The sequence below is a fragment of the Delphinapterus leucas genome, chromosome 14, assembly GCF_059928025.1.
Source record: "Delphinapterus leucas isolate spDelLeu-1000000601 "Yukka" chromosome 14, BTC_Dleu_Yukka2, whole genome shotgun sequence".
NCBI classification, from domain to species: domain Eukaryota; kingdom Metazoa; phylum Chordata; class Mammalia; order Artiodactyla; family Monodontidae; genus Delphinapterus; species Delphinapterus leucas.
The window spans coordinates 49629759-49656128 of record NC_143142.1 but is presented as its reverse complement, the minus strand read 5'-3'; the positions used below and the strand labels follow the sequence as shown (position 1 = coordinate 49656128).

At 43.1% G+C, this 26370-nt stretch overlaps 1 protein-coding gene across 4 annotated transcripts in view; it reads right to left on the bottom strand.

Annotated features, from left to right (window-relative positions):
* MAPRE2 (microtubule associated protein RP/EB family member 2) overlaps window positions 1–22847 on the bottom strand; it is a 163162-nt gene extending 140315 nt beyond the window's left edge. The window contains exon 1 of one of the 4 annotated variants that reach the window (XM_089895065.1): window positions 22824–22847. Coding sequence is in view for 1 of the 4 variants with exons in the window: in XM_022586973.3 (XP_022442681.1) it covers window positions 21324–21347 (24 nt within the window). In the remaining 3 variants the exon portion in view is untranslated. Of the gene's footprint in view, window positions 1–20481; window positions 20505–21323; window positions 21534–22823 lie in introns of those variants that run through there. The other 3 variants (XM_089895066.1, XM_022586973.3, XM_089895067.1) reach the window with 3 other exon arrangements.
* Between the last annotated feature and the right edge of the window lie 3523 nt (window positions 22848–26370).

Here is a 26370-nt window from a genome sequence, read left to right as displayed (position 1 = left end):
ACTTTCAAGTTCATGCTTTCCATAAATTTTCAAAATTCCCACATCTTATTGGCACAGGAATAGAATTTCATCCTTTGTGGTTCGTTGATGACAAGGCAGGTGTTCTCTATTCTAACTTGGGCCACACACTAAATAAGGCTCTAACTGTAATCCCCCCACGAAGAGGAGCTGGCGGACTTTCCCTTCACCTTAGGAGAGACCCCATTGACTTTTCTCATTTTGAGCACTAGGCAGCTCTCAGAAATGAACAGCCATAAGCCAGCTGCCTTCCCCCGGCCTGTCTGTTGGATTTGTTTTCCTTAAAAAGACCAAATAGCTTTGTTAGGATAAGAGTCATGACATGGTCGAACTCTTTTAACAAAGCACATTTTGTTTTCCCTCAACCTCTGGAAATTTCAAATCCTCTTTCTTTGAACAAACTCAGAATTCTGGCATCCCATGTGTGGGGCACAGCAGAACTTCTGTCCTAGCTCCAAAATCACCCCCAAAGGCTGCTTCCTTGTCTGGCCATAAAACCGCAGGCACATAACGGATACATCAGAATGAAAACAGAGTTGTAAAAATATTGCCAATCATGCCATACCACTGAAAGGAAGAGTTCTTTTTTCAATGCTACGTATCTAGCCAATGAGGCATCTGCTCAATGCAAGGTTAAAGCATTCTCCTTGCAAAGAGCCAGGAATTATAGCCTCCTGCCAGCTGCTCCTAGCTTTTCGGAGAAGAGAACGCTGCTGGGATCTGAACCTAGGTTTTCCTACCAGGAGTTAACTCAGCTATCTTTGGATCTTCAGAATGAGCTGTATCTTGAATTCCAAACTCCCCGTAGCAGCTTGGAGATACCGAATCACTCCAGTTGTAGATCACAGTCTTTAGTGTGGGAGGTCCACAGCTTTCTAGGAATAAAGCAGCTTGTAAGCAGCTTGGGAGCAGAAGGTCACAGAGGATGACTCCTTACACAGATCCTACTTGATGTCAGCCTTCCAGAGTGCCCTCCACCAACCACTGCCTCAATTAGGGGTCTCCAGTTGGGCTCAGGGCCTTCCCAGAGGCACCGGAGAGAGGCCAAGAGCCTGCCCAGTTCAACTCCCTCAGGGGACCAGAGGCATGACTGCCGGGAAGCAAAGAGCTGAGCACACACCAGGGAAACCAAACCCAAATGAGGTTATCTGGCAAGAAAACGTCAAACTGCACCGAATCTTGGGTATTGGATACGGTACAACGCATTCCTTGACTTAAGAAAGGCAGACTACAAATGACCCATATTGTATATAAAAGGGCTTTTGAAAAATTGTAGTTGGCTGATAAAGGGATTTTGGGGGGATATATTAAGAATGGTAATGATGTTATAAACGTCTTATGGTCGTGTGATTTGGGCTTCTATAAAAATAAGAGAATCCCAAGAGACTATTTTATAATTAAATAAAAATTCAGTTCTTTTCATACAAACTGGGCCTAACCCTCTCTTCTAGAATACTCCTTGATCCATCTGCTACTACCTATAGAAGTAGACAGATTGACCTTTCTATTCTAGAATAGTCATAGTGTTAATGTATAAAAGAAATTTTTAAAAATGATGAGACAAACTACATGAGAAATACCACATTCACTGTACTTTTGTGAAATATTTTTGATAACTATTTTTCACTTATCCTTTTATCCACTTTAAATCAGATATCCTTGAAAACAGAGTAGCTGGAGTAGAAGAACGGCTCCTTTGCTCATAAGTATGAACGATAATGAAATGTAGCAGAATGTTCATGAAGCAGGAAAGCAGCACAGAGAATGGTATCAGATTCACTTAGAGTCCAGGGTTCGAGTTTATTGCTCAGATCATACTGAAAACTGGAACCCTGCTTTACATGTGTCCTGGCTGTAGTTTGTTATTCCTTTGACCACCCAAAGAAGGAACGCAGTAACATGTTAAAAGTGTGAAAAGGGTAATATGAAATCTAAATAAGACTTCGGCAATGGCAAGAGCGTTGCTAAGATCTCCCTCAAAAGATGGATAATCATTGTCTAACTTGTGTGGAAATCTTTTCAAGCTCTAACATTTTCAGCAGAGTCTGTCAGAAGTCTTGGTAAGTGGACAGAACTTGTTAAAATGTGCAGGAATTTTTGCATAGCCTTTGCCCATGAGTTTTCTGTTTGAGCCATGTGGTCCCTAGAATCCTGATCTAGCAACAACTAACACTGCTCGTGGGATCCCAGCTGTGGGGTTTGGTTTACAGAGGAGTCCACTTACGAACCGTTTGGGGGCTGTCTTAGTAACTAGATTCCTTGATGGAGAAATTCATGCTGAATTCCACTCACCTGGGAAATAACCTAGTGAAGTTCTAGAGCAGAAGCTAATTTTCTTCATAATTGTTTTTTCCCTAACCAATCTATTATGGGCAATAAATCCAGGTAAAATATCCAACTTGAAAATATAGTCGGACTATTTGCAGGTGATGATACCATACACAGAGAATCCTAAAGATGCCACCAGAACACTACCAGAGTTAATCAATGGATTTGGTAAAGTAGCAGGATACAAAATTAACGCACAGAAACCTCTTGCATTCCTATACACTAATGGTGAAAAATCTGAAACAGAAAGTAAGGAAATACTTCCATTTACCATTGCAACAAAAAGAATAAAATACCCAGGAATAAACCTACCTAAGGAGACAAAAGACCTGTATGCAGAAAACTATAAGACACGGATGAAAGAAATTAAAGACGATACAAACAGACGGAGAGATATACCATGTTCTTGGATTGGAAGAATCAACATTGTGAAAATGACCATATTTCCCAAAGCAATCTACAGATTCAGTGCAATCCCTATCAAACTACCAATGGCATTTTTCACAGAACTAGAACAAAAAATTTCACAATTTGTATGGAAACACAAAAGACCCCGAATAGTGAAAGCAATCTTGAGAAAGAAAAATGGAGTTGAAGGAATCAGGCTCCCTGACTTCAGACTATACTACAAAGCTACAGTAATCAAGACAGTGTGGTACTGGCACAAAAACAGAAATATAGATCAAAGGAACAGGATAGAAAGCCCAGAGATAAATCGATGCACATATGGTCAACTTATCTTTGATAAAGGAGGCAAGAATATACAATGGAGAAAAGACAGTCTCTTCAATAAGTGGTGCTGGGAAAACTGGACAGCTACATGTAAAAGAATGAAATTAGAATACTCTCTAACACTGTATACAAAAAGAAACTCAAAATGGGTTAAAGACCTATATGTAAGGCCAGACACTATAAAACTCTTAGAGGAAAATATAGGCAGGACACTCTATGACATAAATCACAGCAAGATCCTTTTTGACCCACCTCCTAGGGAAATGAAAATAAAAACAAAAATAAACAAATGGGACCTAATGAAACTTAAAAGCTTTTGCACAGCAAAGGAAACTATAAACAAGATGAAAAGACAACCCTCAGAATGGGAGAAAATATTTGCAAATGAAGCAACTGACAAAGGACTAATCTCCAAAATATATAAACAGCTCAAGCAGCTCAATATTAATAAAAACAAACAACCCAATCCAAAAATGGGCAGAAGACCTAAACAGACATTTCTCCAAAGAAGATTGCCAATAAACACATGAAAAGATGCTCAACATCACTAATCATTAGAGAAATGCAAATCAAAAGTACAATGAGGTATCACCTCACACTGGTCAGGATGTCCATCATCAAAAAATCTACAAACAATAAATGCTGGAGAGGGTGTGGAGAAAAAGCGAACCCTCTTGCACTGTTGGTGGGAATGTAAACTGATACAGCCACTATGGAGAACAGTACGGAGGTTCCTCAAAAAACTAAAAATAGAACTACCATGTGACCCAGCAACCGCACTACTGGGCATATACCCTGAGAAAACCATAATTCAAAAAGATACATACACCCCAATGTTCATTGCAGCTCTATTTACAATAGCCAGGACATGGAAGCAACCTAAGTGTCCATCATTGGATGAATGGATAAAGAAGATGTGGCACATATATACAATGGAATATTACTCAGCCATAAAAAGAAACGAAATTGGGTTATTTGTAATGAGGTGGATGGACCTAGAGTCTGTCATACAGAGTGAAGTAAGTCAGAAAGAGAAAGACAAATACCGTATGCTAACACATATATATGGAATTTAAGGAAAAAAATGGTTATGAAGAACTTAGGGGCAGGACAGGAATAAAGACACAGATGTAGAGAATGGACTTGAGGGCACAGGGGGGCATGGGTGGAGGGTAAGCTGGGACGAAGTGAGAGAGTGGCATGGACATATATACACTACCAAACATAAGGTAGGTAGCTAGTGGGAAGCAGCTGCATAGCACAGGGAGATCAGCTTTGTGCTGTGTGACCATCTAGAGGGGTGGGATAGAGAGGGTGGGAGGGAGATGCAAGAGGGAGGGGATATGGGGATATATGTATACGTATAGCTGATTCACTTTGTTATACAGCAGAAACTAACACACCATTGTTAAGCAATTATACTCCAATAAAGATGTTAAAAAAAATAAAGGGGAATAATAATAAATATATATATATAGTCAGTTCCAGGAAAATACAATACGGTTCCAGGACCGTCCATGGATACCAAAATCCACAGATGCTCAAGTCCCTTATACAAAATGGTGCAGTTGGCCTTCCGTATCTGCAGGTTCTGCATCCATGGATTCAATCAACCGTGTATTGAGTTTGATCCAGAGGGCTGACTATTCCTTAAAGCCTTTTCTTTTCTTTTCATCGTTATACATGTCTATAGCTCTTAATTTTGCAAGATTCTTTCACATATACCAGGGGTCTCCAACCCCCGGGCCGCAGACTGCTACCGGTGTGCGGTCTGCTAGGAACCGGGTGGTACAGTAGAAGGTGAGTGGAGAGTGAGCAAGTGAAGCGTCATCTGTCGCTCCCCATGGCTCACTCACATCACTGCCTGAACCAAGCACCCCTGCCCCGTGGAAAAACTGTCTTCCACGAAACCGGTCCCTAGTGCCAAAAAGGTTGGGGACCACTGACATATACCATCTCACCTAGATCTTGAAATCATAATTCTTCTACTGCTAGAGGTTCACTCTGCTTGTTGCGTTTTGGAGGGCCACAGTCCATCCTAATACCCAATTGTCATCCCGTTGACATTGCATGCTCTGATTCAATTGAGCAAACATCCATTATGGAGCATCTCCTAAGTGCCAGGGCTGTGCTGAGAGGTAGGGATACTTTGTCAGTTACAAAACTTTTTTTTGCATAAGCCGAGAAAAAAAAAGAGGACCGCTGATCCCATTCTTCAGATGAAGAAGCTGAGGCTCAGCGAGCTTGTGTGTTGCAGGAGATCACACAACTAGTAAATAAAGGACAGAGCTGGGATCCAAACTCTGGTCTTCTGGTTCCAAATCGCATGCTTTCCTATAAATCCATTCTGACCCATTCTACCTTTTCCTTCTCTTACGTGAGGCTTCCTTTGTATATTGTTTTAAAATTCAATTTCATATCTTTGAAGCAACAGGGCACCACGTATTGACCATCTTTAAGTTCTTTTCTTTCCACATGAAGTTCCTATTCATTCATTTGTTCAACACTTATTGAGCAAGTGTGCATCAGGTGGTGCGCTACGTACGTCACATGCATCAGCTCATTTACTCCCAATAACCCTATGCAGGGTGCTATTTTTATTCCTATCTTATAGGTACATGAACTGAGCTTTGTGGCGGGGCTGGGATTCAAACTCAGATTTGTGGATTTCAGAGCTGGAGCTCTTGAGTGACACCTATACACCTATTTTATCCCAGGCATTATGCAAGGTGCTGAGGCTCTGATACACAGCGCAGCCCCCAAGGCACTTACAGACACAATAATTATATCATGGGGCTGTGAATGCAATGATTGACAGGGCGAATGGAACAAAGGGGAAAAACGTATGACTGCTGTCCTTTTGGATATTGTGTAGAGTTTGAGTTTTTCAAGAGTCACCTGGAAATCCTGTTAAAGTTCCGATTATGTTTTGATGGATCTTGGGTAAGGTCTGAGGCTACCTTTCTAAAAACCTCTAGGTGATGCTGATGCTGCTGATCCGGGGGCCACACTTTGAGTTGCAAGGTCTCTCCACCTCTGAGCTCTTTTCCCAATCTGCTGGGTGGTAATCTAACCTGTGCTTAGTCAGGTGGGCCACTCAGTCTATTTCAACTGGGATCATCTGAGCAACTTACAGCTCAGACCTTGTTATCCAGGACAGATCAAAGCAAAATTCAGGAGGTAAATTCCATCCTTGGGGTACCCCATCATTTTCCTCTTGCTTCTCCTCTCTCTTCACATCCCTAATCTCCCAGTGGTCATGTACACATCCAGAGTTTTAGGTCTTTAGAGAAAGCTCTCTCCTTTCCAAGATGATACATACTTAATTGAATAATGAATCTGTGTAAATGGGTTACAGTGTGATAATAACAAACATTTGTTATTTCTTCTCTGCTGATCTGAATGGCTGCTTCTGAATCTTGTTACATGAGCAGCCTCAATGAAGCCACTGTTATTTTTCTCTTGTGTAGACCATTGATTCAGATGAAGCCACCACACATACATCCAGTGTGCTGGAGAGTCAGGATGACGCTCGGATGACCTGCCAAACACTGGCAGAAGTATACAAGGAGCTAAAAGCTTAACTTTGCAAATACTAAGGATCTCCACAACACTACAGTGTACCTGGACCATCGTTCTGCCTCAAAGTGTCAGGTTCAAAGGGATTTTTTAAAAAAATGTCTTTATTGGAGTATAACAGCTTTACAATGCTGTGTTACAAAGTGACTTTGGAGATTGCCAGCACTCTCTAACAACACTCCTGGACGAATCAGGGCCTTGCTAGCTGCACTTGCATTTTCAAACTGAGGGAAAAGAAGTGACCATCAAGGTCTGAGTATCGGGAGACTTCATTTGCGGTCGACTGTGTACTAAAAATGGATTTGTCAACCAATTTTTTTGAAACCCCATGCATCTTTCCATGGGAAATACAAAGAGGCTAGAGGTTAAGATATTGTTATAATTCAGTACCTTTATGGGTTAAAGGGACCACTGAGGGCTACTCAGAGAATCCGACTATCATTTGTAAATCTGCCTGGTGGAAGGAACATTGGATCTGGGATAACATTCCCTGAGGTTGAGGTTTTCCCAACTGTGTGGCTTTGGGCATGCCATTTAAACTCTGGGCCCTAAGTTTTATGGTTTTCTGTAAAGTGCAGCTACTAAGAGTGTTGCTGCTACGCGTAAAACTTCTTTAGCAACTGTAAATTTCTAGGTAAATGGAAAATACTTATGTTTATCATTATTACTGTTAAATAACTGAATTTGAACACATATCCCTCATCAACTGGGTCTGAGTATTAATTAGATTGTCAGGAAATATCAAAATAATATAGACTCTAGGGAAACCCAATAGCTTAAACAGAATGGGAGAGAAAGCCTGAATGAAAGAGATCTTGTAGACGTGGCCTGGATGAAAGGGACCCGAAGGAATCCTTTCAGCAGGACCCTTACTGGCCCTTCTGAAACCTATTTTGCTGCCTTTTTTGGAGGGGGCTGTAGTCTGTGACCTCAGCAAACCCCACATTTTGACTATCACCTCTCTAAGGTTGGCAGCCAAGGAAAAAACAAAACTTTATCTTTTGACCCCAAGTGCAACTTTTCTTGTAGAACCCTAGCTCATAAGACTGTTGGAGGGGTTTCAGGCTTTGTAGATATCACTTCATTTCATGCAGTGCTTGATAGTCTCATTTCTTTCAAGTCTTTTGGATCCTGAGAGGCTTATTTTTCTGCCTTATTGCTCCTCCCCACCCCACAAAGTCCTTCCTGTCTGCTCCTCAAGGGGACTGCCAATGCTGAGCTGTTAGCTGAGCACCCTAGTGAGGACCGCGTGCTCAAGAACCAGGAGGATGCTTAGACCCGCCAAACACTGTCAAAGCAAACAATGAGCTGAAAAAAAAAAACACAACTTTAAGACTCTGAAATTACTAAGTTTTTAGTAGGAAAAGTCTCCATGCCTCAGTTTTTCATCTAGAAAAATAATGGGATTTAAATGAGATGACTGCCAAGGCTACGTGTGGCTCTAAAAATAGAGTTGACCCTTGAACAAGGTGGGTATTAATCCGAGTATAACTTACAGTTGGTCCTCTGTATCCAAGGTTCCTCTACATCCGGGGAGTCAACCAGCCAGGGACCATGCAGTACCGTAGTATTTACTGTTGCAAAATCTCCAAGTATAAGTGGACCCATGCAGTTCAAACCCACATTGTTCAAGGGTCAACTGTACTTGGCATAATGAAGGGTCAATCCAACTTGGCATAATGAAAAGCATACAGAAAGTTAGGTACCAATTCTGTGAGACCATCTCTGCCAGAACACACTGATGATGCCAGACCTCCAAGATGGGTGGAACACACCTGCTGTGTTTATTCCCACCAGGAGTGGGAAGACATCCGAGGGCCGTGTCTCCAGAGTCCGGCATGCAGTGACACTATGGGCCGGTCAGGGGAAGGCTTTGTTCATCATAAACCCCTCCTCAAGCACCATCTGGCATTAATGATGGTACCATAAGACAACAGTGGCAATGATTTTTACCTCTGGCCACAAACGTTGACGTTTGGCCTATCTACTTTTTCTAGCACACAACTGCAGTCTTATAAAAGGGAACGCCCTTTGTACCATGGGATGCAGGCTTTTTTGTCTTTGCCTGTATCTGGGGGCAGCACAATACAACTCAACGCTAGGCTGAGTCCGTGTCTCTGCTTTACCCACGTCCTCCCTTCCCTCTAACAGGATGTGATTATATGACATCTCCATATCTCAGCCCAAGCTGATTGGTGGAGAGATGACCCAATGCCAATTACCACATGCACAGGGAAAAGTGAGCGCAGCAGGGTTTCCGAGTGGATGCTTTATAAAATGCATCTGCTCTGCTAGAAATCCCATTGCTTTCCTATTTTGGCGAGTTGCAATGGCATTCTCTGTATGTTAAGTGGAAGTTTGAATCTTACCAATGCATCTGCCTGTTACGACTTAACTCGATCATTCGATGTGCTAGTGGATTATCAAAACTACTTTCCTCATGTTTTGAACAATGTGTAGATTCTCCAGAGGAAAAAGAAAATACAGTCCTCGGTGCATTTTCTACGGTATTGTATTCTAAGAAAGCTGGATTAACAACAACCTTTCAGGGCACTGGGATATCTTGTGGGGAAAGGATAAGTTAAAGACAAGAGCCCCTCTTTACTGATGAGTTGGGGCCACAGGTGAGTTGAGCTGTTTTGGATTGCCCTTTGAGCAGAACTGGGACGAGAACCAGGTCCTCTGACAATCAGTTTAAACTGACTTATTGTTAATAATAAAAACAATAAGGACAGGGCTTCCCTGGTGGCACAGTGGTTGAGAGTCCACCTGCCGATGCAGGGGACGCGGGTTCGTGCCCTGGTCTGGGAAGATCCCACATGCCACGGAGCGGCTGGGCCCGTGAGCCATGGCCACTGAGCCTGCACGTCCGGAGCCTGTGCTCCGCAACGGGAGAGGCCACAACAGTGAGAGGCCCGCGTACCGCAAAAAAACAAAAAAAAAAATAAGGACAAAGTTATGCCTAACTTGCAAAGATTTTAAGAGAAGATCCTTGTTTGAACAGGAGGTTAATTAGAGACAACCATTTTTTTGGTCTTAACTCAGGTTTACTTTTCTTTTGAATATTTTGGTAGCTGTTGCTGCTGCTTCTTTGTTTATCATCTTTCTGGTTCTTCATATCTGGAATAATTTTAACTTACTCTTTTAATGTTTTAATCTCTAGAGCCTCTACTCATGATCATTAGTAACAAACATTTGTATCATTTTTCGGATAGAGAAATCAAGGTGTAAAACTCTCTCAACCAAATTCATACAAAATTATTAACATAATCAAAGTCCAAGGTTAGTAACAAGGTTATTTAACATTTTAAAACAAACCCCCCAAATGTGAAAAACAAACAAAAAATGCACATAGCTTTCAGAATCCAAGAGCAACCCTTAAAACGCCACCAAGCCTCACAAGGATATGTTAAAGATCGCTTTCCTGTGGGATGGGCCACAACTACCATGGGAAAATATGACTCAAATGGACCTAGGTTTGATGTTACAGCATGTAGAACACACGATTGTTCTGCCCATCCTGCATGGCTCACCTGCGTCAGATTACTCAACAAGGTACACTCTGAAGGCATCAAATGACTTACAAACCCCACCCAAGGTCCAAAGTCTGGGCAAATTACCATGAATAGTATCATCACAGACACTCAGGTAAGCAGTTTGGGACAGAAAGACAACCTCATACACTCTTCCACAAGGGATAAACCTAACTCGGATTCACCGTTCCTCTGGGGTTGCTGTCCGTGGTGATGCGTAAGTACAGGGCTAGACTCCCAAGGGGGGCGGGGCAAGCCACACATTCTTTTTTTTTTAATAAATGTATCTATTTTTGGCTGCATTGGGTCTTTGTTTCTGGGCGCAGGCTTTTCTCTAGTTGTGGCGAGCGGGGGCTACTCTTTGTTGCAGTGTGCAACGCTTCAGTAGTTGTGGCACACGGGCTCAGTAGTTGTGGTTTGCAGGCTCTAGAGCACAGGCTCAGTAGTTGTGGCGCACAGTTGCTCCGTGGCATGTGGGATCTTCCCGGACCAGGGCTCGAACCCGTGTCCCCTGCATTGGCAGGTGGATTCTTAACCACTGCGCCACCAGGGAAGTCCCACACATTCTTGGACATAATTATACTCCTTGTGGTCTGTGTGGCTAATTGTGAGAGCTGTTGGTAAGCAGTACCAGGAGCCTCTCGTTCCTTTCAAATATGACGAACAATAGCCCTGCAGGACAGATGTTCCTTGTTTCTGGGTACAGTTTGATTCCAAAGCCTTAATCAGTTTCCTGCTACTTCAAAACAGCAGCCTCCAGGGCTGAGCCTCCCTCCGTCAGATTGTCCATCCCCAAGTTCACGAAACACTCCTTCCACAATGAAAAGACTTAGTGGTTCATGAATACAGTGAAAGCTTCCCATGCTTCAGGTGTTGCTTAGTTTGAATGTGAGTTTAGAAACATCGGTATAGATGTACCTGCACTTTGTCTACAATTTAAAAACAAACATTTGAAAAGAAAAATCGCCAGGGTAGCAGTTTAGTTTTGCTCTGAATGTAGGGGGTGGATGAAATTTGTCATAGATGAGATGCAGGATGGGGAAGAAAAGTCCAACCTGAGATTTTTTTTTTTTTTTTTTTTTTGGCTGCACCTCGCGGCATGCAGAACTTCCTCCACCAGGGATCCAACCAGCGCCCCCTGCAGAGGAAGCACGGAGTCCTAGCCCCTGAACCACCAAGGAAGCCCCATCCTGAGATTTCTTTTTTTTTGTTTTTGCAGTACGCGGGCCTCTCACTGTTGTGGCCTCTCCCGTTGCGGAGCGCACGCTCTGGACGCGCAGGCTCAACGGCCATGGCTCACGGGCCCAGCCGCTCTGCGGCACGTGGGATCTTCCCGGACCGGGGCACGAACCCATGTCCCCTGCATTGGCAGGCGGACTCTCAACCACTGCGCCACCAGTGAAGCCCCTGAAATTTTTATAGATTAAAAAATGTGGTTTTTCTTAAAAATGGAAAAGCGTATGATTCAAGACAAAACTATTGTAACATCTGTCAGAATTAGACGTTGTTTTGCAGCATTCCACTATCTTTTCTATCACCTACTAGTGTTCCGTATCTTTTCCCATCAGACAACCAGTATCTGTCTCTCGCTAAACACTTACCCAGACCTGCCAGATGCTCCACCTTCATATCGAGGGTAAAGCGCGATTCCTCTCAGAGGTGTTGGTGTTTAATAGATATTAATATTTTAAGTAAAAGAAATAAAGTTCCAGCAGTGGACTTTCAGAAATTACTTGCAGACAGAGAATCATCCCCCATCCCATAAGTTTTCCATAATAAAGACTGCAACAAACGGGACCCCCAAACTGCAGGCCAATGGCCAAGAGAGCCCTACCTGAGTACCCCATTTCCCAGTAGGAAGAAAAACTTACTTCTGCATTTCTTCATCTGCGAAAGCAGTGATGTTGGAAAACAAGGAAACAATTCCAAATATAAAACTCTTACATGTCAAGTGCTGCACCAGGACCCGGGGATGTGGCGATGACTACGCATCCATCACCATCTCCAACCAGTTTATGTGCTGGGGAGGCCCACGTGGGGGGAATTAAAGGGCAACCGCAAGGATCCACCTAACTTGTCCTGGATGGGAGGACCAGTGGGAGGTGGTGGGAAGCAACGGTTAGGAGCTTAGGAAAGACTTTCCAGAACAATGTTTCTCAAATTTAACCCACAACAATGACACCTGTGGATCTTATTAAAGGAAAGATTCTGATGGAGAATGTCTGGGGTGTAGCCTGAGCTTGGGCATTTATAAGATGCTCCACTGGTCCCGGGAGAACACTTTGAGGGGTGGGGACCTAAAAGGATTAACACCTGTGGTAAGACAAAGGCTGGAAAACGCATCCCAGGCAAGGCATCCCAGGCAGAGGAACGTGCCAAGACACTGAAGCTAGAAACACTGTTGAATATGGGAAACAACATTCAACATGCTAAGGAAAATTTCAGGTGAAATACGGTTGAATGCGAACACAGACAATAAGAGCTTTGCACAAAAATAAAAATAGATTTGTGATAGTTGCATGAAGGTGGTAAGATGAGAAGTGCTTCCCCTCACGCCCCTCCCTCATCTTCTTCAGACCCTCACTAATGAATTTGTTTCTGTAATGAATTTATTAAAACAACAACAGAACAAATGAATTTCTCCTCCATGGGCAGCGGGGGGTGGGTAGAATTCTGCACTGGGGCTCCTTTAACAAAATGACCAGGCAGCTTCTTCCAATCTTGGATTATGTGACTGTTTGACACCAAGCTACTTAATAACCGATTACGACAATTATATAGCGATGTGCTTATGGTGACAACATAAAAACGTGTTTTCAAAGGAATAATATTTTATTTTAAAAGTTAATTAAAAATACTGAAATGCGTTTTTATAACCCATCAGTAAATTTTTCCTGGGGAAAAAAATGCAGGAGGAATTGTATAGAATTCTGGCAGGAAAGAGCCTTGTGTCATTTGACTTCACAGAGCCATGAGTGGTACCCTGATAAGGAATTCATTGCTTGGTTCCCCAGGACACGTCGCTGTCCCCAGCCAGGAGGAGAGCTTTAAGTTTCTGTGGCGAAGAAGGGAGAGTTGTGCTGGCCATGGACATCAAGCTGCATGTCTATGAGATATGTGCTCGATGGTTCCATAGATGGCACCGTTAAAATGACCACCACCTTTCTTCCAGATCAGGCGTGTTGTAGGAAACCACATCATGTAATATTTAGTCAACGGCCAGCCGTGTCTGAAGCAGGTCACTAAACAAATCATACGACCACAGCACCATACACAACAGTCATCACGAAAACCCACACATAAAATTATCTAATTTGATCCTTACAAGAATCTTGTGCGGCTTCCCTGGGGGCACAGTGGTTGAGAATCCGCCCGCCAATGCAGGGGACACGGGTTCGATCCCTGGTCCGGGAAGATCCCACATGCGGCGGAGCAACGAAGCCTGTGCCTCACAACTACTGAGCCTGCGCTCTAGAGCCCGTGAGCCACAACTACTGAGCCCGTGTGCCACAACTACTGAAGCCCACACGCCTAGAGCCCGTGCTCCACAACAAGAGAAGCCACCGCAATGAGAAGCCACGCACCGCAACGAAGAGTAGTCCTCGCTCGCCACAACTAGAGAAAGCCTGCGTGCAGCAACGAAGACCCAAGGCAGCCAAAAACAATTAAATAAATTTATATATATATATAAAAGAACCTTGTGAGACAATTTCAGACCCCACAGTCTCTATTTGACAGATGAGGAACAGTTTGAGGGATGGTGATGAAGGATGTTAAGGTCTCCAAAATCACCAAGTCCCGTCAGCTGCAGAACTGGTTATAAACATCAGGCCTTCTGATGTTCTCGCTCCAACATCTCTAATTCTTTCTATGATACAACCCTATAACATCTAAAAAACAAGCAGGCAAGCATAGAGAAGGAAGGTTGTTGAACTCAAAAGGGATTAAGATCTATGGGACTTTTAAAATTACTTTTTAAAACTTAGAATTTCATAAGTGTAGTTTGGAATTTGCCATAGCTCCAAACTGTATGTCCTTTGTTCAGCTTTAGAGGAACCTAGGGATATCATGAATGTGTGGTGTTGGATTACAGATATTCTTATGTAAGTTGCAATAAATGAAGTAAAAAAGCACGAAAAAGATTTATTGGTGATTTGAGGGCCAGGAACTATTTGTCACCTAATTCATTCAAGGGCAACCCAGAATGTTTTAATAGGCTGTTGAATTAGTTCTAGTGAGCCTTTTTTAAACTTACATTTGTCTTATTTTATTACATACGCTCATTATGAAACAATATTAGAAATGGTCATTTAGAATTTTCATATGAATAAAATAGAAATACAATAGTTGCCTATCTTGAAGATATTTGATCAAAATAAACCATTCCTTCCTGTGTGTTAAAAGAAACAGTTTCTTAAGGATTATTGCAACGTGATATTAAACATAAAGACCAATTTATGGTGAAAAAGTGGATCCTTTAGTTCAGGGCTTCTCAGACTTTAAGGTATATACGAATCACTTATGGATCTTGTTAAAGTGAAGATTCTGATTGAGAAGGTCTGGGCTGGAGCCCCAAATTCTGCATTTCAAGGCATCCCAGGAGATGCTGATGCTACAGGTCCCAGGATCTCACTTGACTAGCAAGGCATCATGGGAATCACCTGAGATTGAACTTCAATCAACAATGTCATGGTTGATGGGTTTCTCACCTTACCCCACTTGAGCTAACAATTTACCCATTAAAGTATCTACTTTATTAAAAGGTCTGTGAAAGAATAGAAAGTACCTTAAGATATCTTACAAATAAAAAATTGCTAATTTTCGAGATCTGGCTTTACTTTTTATTTCCCTTCTTAATTAAGCAAAATGTGCAGAAAACTTCCGATAATGGCCTTAGTTTTCTCTTTAGCAGGTGAAGGCAGCTCAGATATTTTATTAACCCAGAAATAGAGTCTCGGATCAGATATTTTACAGACCAGGAAAGCTAGTCATCTTGAGATTATGAGATAAAAGTAGGATTGTAAAATTTAGCAAAAACAAAAAGAGAAAACAAAAATAAAACAAAACCTCAATCAACCACCATCAAAAAGATGGGATGCCCAGTTAAATTTGAAATTTAGATAAAAGATTAATTTTTTCAGTATGAGAATACCCCATGCAATATATGGGACATACTTATACTAAAAAAAAATCATTGTTAATCTGAAATTCAGATTTAACTGGGCATCCTGTGTTTTATACAGCAACCATTGCTAAAAACATACCCTAGATTCTAACTTACATTTAGGTGTTAAGGGAGCAGATGCTGGGATGATGAATTAACAGACCCACTGACAGTGTTGCTTAAACATTCCAGCTGCACAGAGAATTGCTTTCTGGACTTGGCAATACCACATGGAGTACTTGGCTATTACAGCTGTTGATTCATGGAAATTCCTTTTAAGAGATTTGTGCCCAAAAGACCACACTTAAAAAAAATCACGATAGAGGGCAAGCTGGAAGTGAAGCTAACAGGAGTCTTATATCAATAGCTTCCTTTCTGGGGAAGGACCAGGTGGTGCAAAGCAGGAAAGTGTTTCTTCTAGTTGCCTGTCTTTTCCACTTCTGGAGAACTGAAGATGCTCAGTGGGAAAATGGAGATAGCGGTTTCTTACACTCATGAGAAGTTCTTAATACATCACGTTTTGGCAGGGTGGTTAGATTTAACATTATTTTCGAAGGAAGGAAAGTGTAAGGTGATTGCAGGCACTCTCTCCCTTCTTGATTATCAGTTGCTGAAAGCCGACTTTACCAGCTTTTAAAGACGGTAATTCAGTCCTCTGATTTCACTTTTAAGTATGACAGCCAATAAAAAGTTTGATACTTTAGCAAAAAAAACAGGAATGACCTCATTTTCCAGCTGCCTTTTCTTGCTTATTTTCCCTTCTACTGACTTTAAATATCAATAGCATTCCTGCCATGATGTTTATGATTAACTCTAAGTTAGAACCAAGTTTTGTGTGTTAGCAAAATGCTTCTGAGTGTTTTGCCCCTGCTTAAGCAATTGACAATTATGAATTCCCTATTCTGGTAAAAATATAGTCAATCCAATTAGTTCCTAATTTTAGGAACTACTTTGGAGAGAACTATGAGTGGTATATGTACGGCAGACACTATATCAAACAAAACGTATTTCATAAAAAAATTTAGTGAAATCTAAATGATGATAAGGGTGGAAAGTTAATTTCACTTGGACTAGTTCCTTACCCAGTCAGCACAGGAGTTAGACAATCTGTCTTCTGTTGTCTCCCTCCTCCCCTTCCCCAATTACTCCTGTCAGGAACACTAGTGGGTTAAGTTACCTTGGAAGTTAGTTACCTACAAGCCATTACTACCAATAGCCCTAGGATGGGATTAAATACACTTACAATCTGTTTTAGTTTTCAGAAATGATTTACCTGACCTCAGGCACCTCAAAATTTACATTACTTATAATGCAATGTTTGATTTTTTTGGTCTCTAAATTGCAGGTGTACTGATTCTGGAAGGGATGAAGAGGACACAAATTATATATAACCCTTAAAATTGCTCTATTAATCTAAGTGAAACTCACTTGCAAATAGCCTGTGACATTAACAAGTCAACAAAAAGAGGAAGTTCTCTTAACTGAAGGAAATTTTATGAGAGGCAACACTTACAGTAAAAAATTAAGACAAGTTCCTATCAATGTAGTTGTCCTTTCAAATATTCCTTCTAGAATCTTAAGAGTAATCTGTCCAGCCTTGAGCAGAAGGCATATAATTTGAATTTCTGGATCATAATTGATCTGTTTTTGAATTTAGAAATTTCAAACTAAATTGTCCATGGCATACTGTCAGCCTTCAGTGATATAAGTGACTATATGTATATCTGCTTATTACCTAATGATCATTGCCTTTGTAAGTAGCAAGCAATTTACCTTAAATGTATACTTTAGAAGAGTGGTGCTATTTCCCAAAGCAGCAAGTTTCCACATCATGTTTTAAGTGTATGAAGTGACAGTCAATGAAAAACATCTAAATCTGAATAGATCCTCAAATTATGCATTAATATACTAAACCAAATAAGAATACAAACGCCCTCCTAGGGTGGAGGAAAAGGAAGTTTCTACGGCTAAAGAATTGAGGCAAGTGTGACCATGGGCTTGTTGTCAAGGGTATGTTTTCCTATTTTCTAGAGCTCTGGAAACAGTGATGTAGCTCAACGTAAGTTAGTATTGCACTGTTTGGGCTGTTTAGGTTCAGAAGTTTTACGGCTGACCACATCACTAAAATTCACATATTATTTAGAAATGTACTGCTTTTGCAAATATTCTCAACAGGGGAATAAATACACAGAAAAGGGGAATGTGAAACTAAACTAACTTTGGAGATTAGTTGACCTATGTTTGGAAACAAATTTTTTCCCCTTCTCTAAAGGGGAAAAAACTGAAAAAATACCAAGGTTTTCAGTGAGCAAATTCTCATTTACAACAGAAGTGTATTGAGTTGGAATAAACCCAGGGTCTGCAAACCTTGACTGTAAATATTCAGTAAATATTTCAGGTGTTGTGGCCCATACAGTCTTCAGTGCAACTATTCCATTCCATGCAGCAGCACAAAAGCAGACACGGACAACATATATGTGAGTAAGTAGGACTGTAGTCCAACAAAACTATTTTCGACACTTAAATTTGAATTTCACATGATTTCCAAGGGTCCACAAATGTTTTTCTTCTTTTGCTCTATTTTCAACCATTAAAAAATACAAAAACCAATCTTAATTCATAGGCTATACAAAAAGAGACATTGGGTCATAGGTGGCTGATCCCTGATCGAGTTTCCTGATCTGTTGATCGACTCACGGGTTTCAACTCAACCTAAGCTTAATGCGATTGCATGAAGTTTGTCAGTAGTCATTTCTGAAGTGTGTAGATTATTAGGTTTGTTGGAAGCAAATTTACCAATAATTCTATTCTATGAGGCTGTGGTGTAACAAACCACAATTTTGAATACTTCTCTTAAAATTTGTGGTTATAGATTTGAAGCAAACATCTTGTGCAATTAACAGATCTGAAATACTTTAGCCAGATTGTCCTGATTAAGGAGAATAAATTCACTTTAAACACTTAGGATGGTTGCAGGTGAACATGTAAAAGAGTTGGGTGTGTTCTTTGTGGTCTCCAGTAAGTGAATGCTGCTGAGAGCCTCCTGTGAAGGGAATGTGCTGCCAGGAAGACAGTGAAGCACCAGTTGAAGGACTATTTAGTAAAGATGCTGTACCGGGCATTTACGCTTTTGCTGGATGATATGACTAACATTTAAGAACCCTCATACAAGTTAAAAATTCTTACTTTGCTTATCTGGATAAGAAGCCAACGATGTGGCTCCAATTGTTTGGGGTTGGCCTAGTTCAAAGGCTGATAATTTGAGAATAAATGAGAGCATGATATAGGTGAAGAGTTTCTCCTACTTTAAGAAGGGATGATATAATTAGAACTGAGCTTGCCTACCCAAAACCTCCAGACAAGATTACATCAAAGCTAGTCAAGAGATAGCAGGATGATAGACCAGACCCTGGAAAAGGAGTGAGGGCTCCAGATTTCTCCCCACTTTGAAGATCATTTAATTTCTGGACCTGTGCTATTTGGCACATGGGAATACTATCTACCCAACTGTGTTTAGGCCCTGATAGGTTAATAAGATCAATGGGCTGTATAAATTTAAGGTAATAAGACTGGGTGGTTCTCATCTGTTCTCAAAAACTTCAGAGCTTCTAAAGTTGAGGCTATACCCTTTCTTTGTACCTCGCCCTCCTGGGCTACTTGTAAATATCACAAAGCTAGGTTTGTACTATCCTCTCATGAACAGTTTCTGATTTATCTGAATTAGTCCCATTTTTCTAGACTATGTTTCAGCCTTTCAGTATCTTACACCTTCCCTAAGAGGAGTTGAAATTTCAGAAGTGCATTCCCAGAGAATTTTCTCAGCTACACAGAAATGAGAACGGGTTCATTTACATCATTTTGGCTTTTGGAAATTCTTATTAACATTTATTTTTGCTGGTATCCAGCAAGGAATACATCCAAATTTCCATTTTTAAATATGCTGGATATTTAAATATATTTGTGCTATTTTTAATGTAGGTAGAATAAAAGCTATCTAACTATTAATCTGCCATTTATCCTACTCTGAAATAACTCTCCTAGCTTAATTAGTTCCTTTTGGAAAAAATATGTGTTTTTTCCATAATAATGGGTAGAGAGTGAAATTTTCATGAAGTGAATCTTGGATCCATGAGAGTGTAGTTAAGTATTATAACAATTATTAGTTATTCTCAGGATGCTAAATTGTTTTATGTAAAAATGTAAGCAAACAAATGAGCTACCATTTTATGGCCCTTAAGAACGGTAACAGAACTTTGGCTCCTACATATCCAGAATGTCTATCTTGGAAAAAAATAAAAACGAATGTACTCAGGATGCTTTGCTTATAAATATTCTCCGCACCTTCTGATAATGTTCAGTACAAACACAAAAGGCCTGTGCTCTGTGCTATAGGGGCTGTAGACATTAAAGGCCCCTTCTAGATAACAGCATACCAAGCAGGGTACATAGGTGTTAGGAGGGGTTCAAATAAAGTTCAACAGCTGACGATACTGGATGCTTGCTATGTGCTAGGCATGGTTGTTCCCCCTTAAAGAAACTGAGGATGCAGAAGAAAGCGTTTAGGCAAGAGAGTTATGATGATATAAAGAATAATGAGGAAAAGAGAGATAACTGAAGTTAATAGTAATACAAATAAGTATTTCATAAACTGTGTACATCTCTAAATAGGCTATCTTATTAGGATCATGCCTGAGGATGATTTTTTTTTTTTAAGCAAGAAACCTTTGGTTAATAAGATTCCTCGTAAAATGTTAGATGTAACCATTTCTATTTAAATAGATTCTTTAATTTACCTCTGAATGTGTAATCAGTTACTTGACTTTTTTGTATTCAAAATTTGTTTTGCAAATTCATCCTCTCTGTTTCGCATAATTGAAATAACCCAAACTACTTTCCAACATTTTTTTTTTTCTACATGCCTCCCACCAAGGAAATTACAAGACGTCTATCTAGTTGGCTTTGTGTTTTACAGTGCTGGAAAAGGGAGCGGCTCAAACAAGCAAACAGATCCTGATCACATATTCAAAAGTGCTTTCAAAGGAGTGGAATAGTGGGTGTCAATAAGCTACTCCATGTAATTACTTCCTATTCTCGGGATCCGCCTTTGAGTGCAGGCTTCTGACTCACCAGGCTGCTCCAAGTTAGCTTCTGCTGGGTTTCCCCACTGCCTGCTACACGTGAATCACCTCTGGAATGAAGTTTCTCCCGTATCCTTAACAACCGTGCAGAAACCAGGCACTGACAGTGAACTTCGATCTTTCCACTAAGAACCAGACCCTAGGCTGAGAGGGTGAAAAATGATGTGGCAGGTACCACCGCCAGCCAAGCTGCCAGATGACAGTCCCCGCGACCCCAGGCATTGGTCAGCAGCACTCCAGTTTCAGCGTGGTTTTCCCCACCCACCCAGGTAGTTAAACTGGCATCTTGTCTTGCAGCTTGCAGCTGCCGGCCACTGAACTCTGCCCTTGCCTCACTGGTTCTCAAATTTGGCTGCACAGTGGAATCACCTGGAGATTAACACACACACACACACACACACACACACACAGACACACACCACAACACACCACAACAACAACCCCAAACCTCACTGTCACCTCAAAACAGTCTAATTAAATGGTTTGGGATGAGATATGGACATCAGGATTTTTCAAAGTTCCCCAGGCAGCAAAATTTGGGAACCTTTGCGTTGAAGAAGCATTGTTCTTCCCACGCAAGTGAAACTTGCCAGTTGAGCTTACCTAACGACCACTCGGTGGGTTCCCAACCCCCCTATCTTGGAGATCTATTGACAGCCCCTAACCGGTATCTTAATTAATTTGGCAGCAAAGAACGCTAGCAAAGCAAGGGTCATTTCCAGAATGGAAGGTTGGCAAGGACCCCTGCCCCTGCCCCCCACCCTTGCTAAAAACTAAGCTAAATTTAGTGCTTAAGCGAAGCATCTCAAACGTTGCTATTCTTTCGGTTACCTTCTGATCTCTGTTCTGTTTCATTCCACAGTGTATTGCTCGGCAAAGTTGGAAGGCTCGGGTCCTTCAGATTGGAAGCAGGTGCTGCGTCAAACCTCAATCGAGAGGGGACTGCACTCCTCACCTCGCTGGGACCGACCCGCCGCGTCGCAGTGCGGCCCCCAGGGCAGATACTATGCTAATCAAGAAAGTTCTTCCGTCTCCTCGCGGGCAGGCGGGTGCAGGTTTGAACACTTAACCCTTGATTTTACGTGACTGCACTACAGTGCGTTTAGTAACCTCCTCTTGCCTAGCGGGTCTGGACCACATTCCATGTTTTTGGAAAAGAAGAGGATGTGCGCAAGAGATGGAGAAACCCGCAGGGAGGGTACAGCAGTGTTGGCTGGTGCCCGGGCGAAGGGACGGCTAATGTTTGGAATATTAATTACTCTACGCGCTACTGACCCAGCGAGGACTAGCAGAAGGGGTCTGGGGGTTAAGACAAAGGCTCCTCCTGAGCTGCAACGCCCCTGCCTCCGAGGTTACAGCTCTGCCCTCTGCACTGGGCGGCCCTTGGCACGGGACTGGCAAAGTGACTCAAGGGGTGACCTAGTCCACTGGCCCTTTCGGGGTCTCAAAGTCTGCATGACCGAGCGCTCCGGTTTCAGAAGGGAGGGTCTTTCTGTGCCCACCCCTCCTGCCCGCCCTTTGTGGGATTTGTGGTCACTGCCCAGTCCTTTGAAGGGTGGACTGAAGAATTTCTTACTTAAACAGAATGGGGAGTCGCTGAGTTGCTCCCGCCCTGAGCGCAGGGTGCTCCTTGCAGAAAACCACTTGAGATCAGAATAATAACCCGCTCTCTTTCCCACCCATCCGGCTCCCGCGTCCCGGGCGCCGGGAGCACAGGCGGGAGCCGGAGCCGGAATGGAGAGGTGGGGCTGCTCTTCGCTGGAGAAGCCCTGGGGGAGGCAGCTGGGCTGGGGTGGGGGGGCGGTCCAAGGTTTGATCCCCAGCCGGCTGTCGCCCGTGCGCCGCACTTCCTGGTCTGCCCCGAAGCGCACAGCCCCTGCCAGCGCCCCTAGTTCTCAGTCCCCGCGCCCCAACTCCGTCGCCTTGAGGTCCGCGCGCTACGGGCGCGCACTCGCAAGACCCCCTCCTTCTCCAGCGCCAAGAGTCCTGGCCAGCCCGGCTCTCACCCCCCGAGCCGGTCCACTTTGCCTCTGCCAGCGTGGCAGCCCTGATTCCTCCCCTTTCCCGGGGTGCGCAGCTCTGGGGCCCCGAAGGAGGGATGTGGCCCGCAGGAGCGCAGCGGATGCACACCCAGGGGCCCCGGCGCCAACCCCTGCACAACTTCTTGCTGGGCTTGGAGACCCCCGGTCCCGCCGGCTGAGCGACTGGCGGACTGCAGCCCCCAGGCGGCGGAAGGAGGCGCGGCCAGCGTCTGACCTGGGAGGGACTGCGCCAGGACTGGGGGTGTCCGGGTGCGCCAGGGCGGTACCGCTTTAAATGCACTTGACTCACCTGCTCCGGCGCCGTCGCCTCCTTCCTCTACTGACAGCTGGAGGCTTTGTTTTCTCCACCCACCCGGCCGGTCGCGCTCCGCCCCCTCCGCCACACGTGACTCGCCGTCTGCCACCGCCGCCGCCGCCCGGCGGGGCCACCCGTGACAGCCCGGCCAGGGCCACCCCTTCCCGGGGTGGGGGGCGGGGTGCAGGTGGGGACCGCCGCCGCCGACAGGCCTGGGCAGGTCGGAGGCGACCCGCCGGCGGGTCAGTCCCTAACGCTGGTTAGGGCCCTAGGAAGCCAGGGTGAGTTGGTGACAAGGAATAAAGTGGCAGCCGGTGAAAGGAGCCGAACTGTTGGGCCCCAGCCGAGAGGGAGGAGGCCGGCGCGGCTCAGAAAGGGGACTTAAGAGGCGACCCCACACCCTGAATTAAGTACCTGTAACTGGGGGCCTGCACACCAACCGGCTTGCATCTGCTTTTTACACCGTTTGTACTTATACCTGGGGAACAATGGATACTGCGGAGCAAACTAGTTTTGTCCTGAACATTATTAATTAAACTAGGCAATTCTAAGCTGAACAATGTGATAAACAATGTAATAAATAATAGCAAGTTCTACTGAGGTTTGAAATCTGCTTGTTGGTGCTGGTTGATATCTGGATTCTATTTGGAAAATGGAATCAGGCTGGAGGCGCTAACTCCAGATTATTGATGTGGGCACTTGTCCATTTGGAAGAGCACACGGAGTTTTAATGAAATGAATTGAGAAAATGTTCTGGCTTCAGGACCCAGCTCCGTATCTGCTGCTTTTGGAAGTGGTCCTGACTGTTGCTGATCTCCAGTGTTTGAAACTGCAAGAACGTGTTGTCTGAATCCTTCCTTTTGCCCTTGGAGAACACACATATACCTTTGTTCTCCCCCAAATTGCAACTCAGGAGAAAGCTTGTCCCCATCTCCCCAGCATCCATTAAAGTGAAGTCTGCAGAGTGGAGTGACTTTGCTCTGTGCTTCCCAAACTTTAACGTGCAGAGGGATCATCTGGGGGCCTTGTTAAAACCAAATTCTGTTTGAGTGGGTCTGAGGTTGGACCTGAGAGTCTGTATTTTTGCAAACTCTTAAGTAACATCAGTGTTGCTGGTTTGAGGACCACATTTTTGAGTAGCAAGGTTCAGAGCACCCTTTTGGCGTTGGCCAGCCTATTTTGAGTCATGACTGCACCACTTAATAGCTTTGTGACTTTAGGCAAGTTTCTTTTCTTCCTTCCTTCCTTCCTTCCTTCCTTCCTTCCTTCCTTCCTTCCTTCCTTCCTTCCTTCCTCCCTCCCTCCCTCCCTCCCTCCCTCCCTTCCTTTAAAAATATTTATTTATTTATTTGGCTGTGTCAGGTCTTAGTTGCAGCATGCGGGATCTTCAGTTGTGGCATTCGAACTCTTAGTTGCGGCATGCATGTGGGATCCCTGACCAGGGATGGAACCTGGGCTCCCTGCATGGGGAGTGCGGAGTCTTACCCACTGGACCACCACAGAAGTCCCTAGGCAAGTTTCTTAACACTTAAGCCTCCACAGCTGTAAAATAGGGATGCTCCAACTCAATCTTGAAGATTAAGTGAGAAAACCCATTTAAAGCACCTAGTGTAGTGCCTGGCACACAAACCTAGGGTTTAACAAACGTTAGCTAATTAGCCCTTGGGGGCATCCTTGCGGGAGCAAAGCTGGCACAAAGTCCAACATACCAGCAGGGGGAGCAGTGTGTGAAACGGGCTCAGGGGATGAGGCAGGCTGCCCGAGGCTGAGTACTCTATGCCCAAGGGCACCTAGCACCACCAGATGTGTAGAATAAGTTTGTTAAATAAATGAACAACCATAATGCAGAGCAAATCACACATGTTTAAAAGCTCTTCTGTTTCTTCTGAAAAACTCTAAATCTTGATAAATTAGTTCTGGAACATTGAATTAAAAAATCATTTTGCTTTTTATTACAGATAATGTCCAGGTGCCTGTCGGATGGGTAATCTATTTTAATCTCCGAGGGAGTAAATGGATTATTACGGAGTAGTACATTTTTTATCCTCATTAAAAACCTTGAAATTTAACTGGAAATGAATTTATTAATGAAGATATGGTATTCTTAGCTTTCAAAATGAATGGGTATTGTCATCATAATTCCCACATTTCCCTTCTTTGCTCCTCCCCTCTCTGCCCGTCCCCATATCACTGTTTCCTAAGACTCTTTTCTTGGCTTTTTATTTTTCTCACTTTCTGCTATTTCCCTTGGAAATTTTATTTCTATCTTATTTTCAACTTTCAAGTGTGTGGAGATTACTTCTGAATCTATACCCACATTCTTGACCCATTTCCAAGCTCCATTTCTGGATTACCAATTACTTGCTAGGCATTTCCACTGATTTTCCCACTAGCCTAGAAGTTTCAGTGTGTTCTAAATTAAACTCCTCTCTCCTCTCATAAAATGGATACCTCCTCAGTAATAAATCAAGATGATCATTTGCATTGGAAAGCCCTCAGTGCTAATTCGTGGACCTGGCAGGGGTGTGGTTCACACAGTATGATTGCTCCAGCTACCTTCTTGCTGCTACCAGATATTTCTGTGAGACTTTCCTTCAATAATGACTGGGGCCAACTCATGTGTAAACACCACTCGCTAGTATAACAGCCACATATGCTGCTGTGGGCTGCTGCATAAATGGTGATCAAGGTGAACTGATCAGGTGGGAGACTGCACCCATCAGAGTAGCCTAGATTATGCTGCTGTGACAGACACCACCAAAATCTCAGTGGCTTTGCTTCATATGACAAAAATTAATTTCCCGCTCAATGCAGAGTCTCCAGGGCAGCCTTCAGGGTGAATCACCATCTAGCCTGCTTCATTCCTGTGACCTCTCCATGAGCACCATGGCAAGGGAAGAGAATATGGAAAACTGTGCACCAAACCTTAAATGCTTTCACCCAGTCAAAGGAAGGGGCATGGTCATTACCTAACTTTAAGGGGGTATGTGCTCAGAAGGGATGGGGAAGTAGAAATCTTGGGGGGCATGAGTAGTGTCTACCATAGGAATCCATTCTACTACTACATAGGAGGGTTAGGGATAAAATTAAACTGAAAACAGTCTAGTTATAGTAGAGGGTGAGCGTAGATTACCAGTTTGAGGAAGCTGCATGTGGAGCCTTTGGGAAAACAACATCATTGCTGTTATGATACAATATTGATATTATGTAGACAGACACTTATAAGTGAGAAATTCTGTCTGCCTGTCAGGGTCACCTTATGATTTAGTCAAGGTCAGTCTTTCCAGGAATTGATCATCCAAACTCTTCTGTCACACAAGAGCGGGGAAGTATCTTACATCTTGATTATACCCTGAGGAACACACCAACCATTAAATAAGTAAGCTTACATTGACACAAGCAAATGTGCTAATTTTGCTGACTTTGTTGGTCATTCTCTACTTGAGGAATGAATGTGTATCTCAAGAAGGAAATATTTTAGCAGTTTCAAATTGTCCCATATTTCTCCTGTGATTGACTGAGACAAATTATGCCCTTGACA